Source organism: Ursus arctos, unplaced genomic scaffold (genome assembly GCF_023065955.2).
Source record: "Ursus arctos isolate Adak ecotype North America unplaced genomic scaffold, UrsArc2.0 scaffold_5, whole genome shotgun sequence".
NCBI classification, from domain to species: Eukaryota; Metazoa; Chordata; class Mammalia; order Carnivora; family Ursidae; genus Ursus; species Ursus arctos.
The window spans coordinates 4,960,257-4,962,083 of record NW_026623067.1 but is presented as its reverse complement, the minus strand read 5'-3'; the positions used below and the strand labels follow the sequence as shown (position 1 = coordinate 4,962,083).

The 1,827-nt window shown below is 41.5% G+C and overlaps 1 protein-coding gene across 1 annotated transcript; it reads right to left on the bottom strand.

Moving 5' to 3' along the window:
* Positions 1 to 264: 264 nt before the first annotated feature.
* Positions 265 to 1,212, bottom strand: LOC113248063 (olfactory receptor 5V1-like). Its single transcript, XM_026489460.4, has one exon. The coding sequence runs from the start codon at positions 1,210 to 1,212 to the stop codon at positions 265 to 267; it is 948 nt and encodes a 315-aa protein (XP_026345245.4).
* Positions 1,213 to 1,827: the final 615 nt, after the last annotated feature.

Here is a 1,827-nt window from a genome sequence, read left to right as displayed (position 1 = left end):
TGAAGAGCAGCTCAGTTTATGCCTTTTAATTATTAACTGTTCTCTGCTTACTCTTGAAAATGCCTGTTTTCAAATGATAAATTTTAAGACCTCAGTGGATAGATATAAAGATATGCATATATAGATAAATATAACTAGTGTACATGTGTTCATAAATTTCTATGAGTACATAAATATGTGTTCTATATATCAACTGAAAATTATTCTATGAATTCATCCTATGAATTTTTTCTTAAGTGAACATTGATATATTCTGCTTTAATATTATAATTGCTGCAAACATGCTCTGTGACATAGAAGCCTTCTGAGTGCTTCTTTGACCTCCACGTTTTTCAGGCTGTAGATCATGGGATTTAACATTGGGGTAATAACCCCATATAGCATGGAGATGAGTCTGTCTCTGGCTGGAGAGTGTTGACTGGAGAAGGGCCGACAGTAGGTAAATATTGTTGTGCCATAGAACAGACAGACCACTAGGAGGTGGGAAGCACATGTGGAGAAGGCTTTGTGCTTCCCTTCCACTGACTGGATCTTTAGAATGGTGGATATGATGTAGATATAAGAGACAAACGTGATTAGGAAGGCACTTATCCCCAGGATGCCTCCTACCACTAAAACAAGCATTTCAGCTACATAAGTGGATGAGCATGAGAGGGCCATCACTGGTGGGATGTCGCAATAGTATTGGTTAACTCTGTTGGATTTGCAAAAAGACAGGCGGAATGTGGACACCGTATGGAGGAGGGAGTTGAGAAACCCTGCTGCCCAGGTCCCAGCTGTCAGCTGGACGCAGCGAACCTTGGTCATTATGAGCATGTAACGAAGGGGTAAGCAGATGGCCACATACCGGTCATAAGCCATGACAGCGAGAAGGAAGACTTCAGTCCCTGCCAGGGCCACCAGGAAATAAAGCTGAAAAGCACATCCAAGGAAGGAAATGCTTTGCTGCTCAGTCAGGAGGTTCTCCAACATCTTGGGGACAGTAGCTGATGGGCAGAATATGTCTAAGAGGGATAAATTTACCAAAAAGTAATACATGGGTGTATGTAGCTTCTTCTCAGTCCCAATGGCCAAGAGAATGGCCCCATTTCCTACCAAGGTGACCTGATAGATGATGGCAAAGACCACGAAGAGAGGGTAGCGCACCTCAGGGAGGTCAGAGAGCCCTATGAGGATAAACTGAGTCACGGTGGTTAGATTGTAAATATCCATCTCCTCTCTCCACAAGGGACTTTCTGGAAGAAATGAAACAGACATAGGTTACACTAAAAAGCCAAGGAGACTGGTGATGAGAAATTCTTTTTTTTTTTAAGATTTTATTTTTTTATTTGACACAGAGAGAGAGGCAGCCAGTGAGAGAGGGAACACAAGCAGGGGGAGTGGGAGAGGAAGAAGCAGGTTCCCAGTGGAGGAGCCAGTTGTGGGGCTCCATTCCAGGACACTGGGATCATGCCCTGAGCCAAAAGCAGATGCTTAATGACTGAGCCACCCAGGTGCCCCTGGTGATGAGAAATTCTTAGATAAAATTTTATGTGTGGTTGGTAAATTCTGTTGTTATGATAGATATTTAATTTATTAAAACAACTGTGAAAAACATCATCTGCATTCATATTTCTTCAAATAGTCATCCTCAGTTCTTTGTAAAGAGGCAGATTTCTGAGAACAAAGTAGACATTTAAAGATTTGCATTCTCAGTTGATCACCTGTGGATCTTTTATCAGTGTTTGGGATTTCACAATTCAGTGAATGTCGATGGTGTGTTTCTCACACCTGTTCAGACATTGACATTATTATGTCTTGTATTATCTAAATGTATACAATTGTATG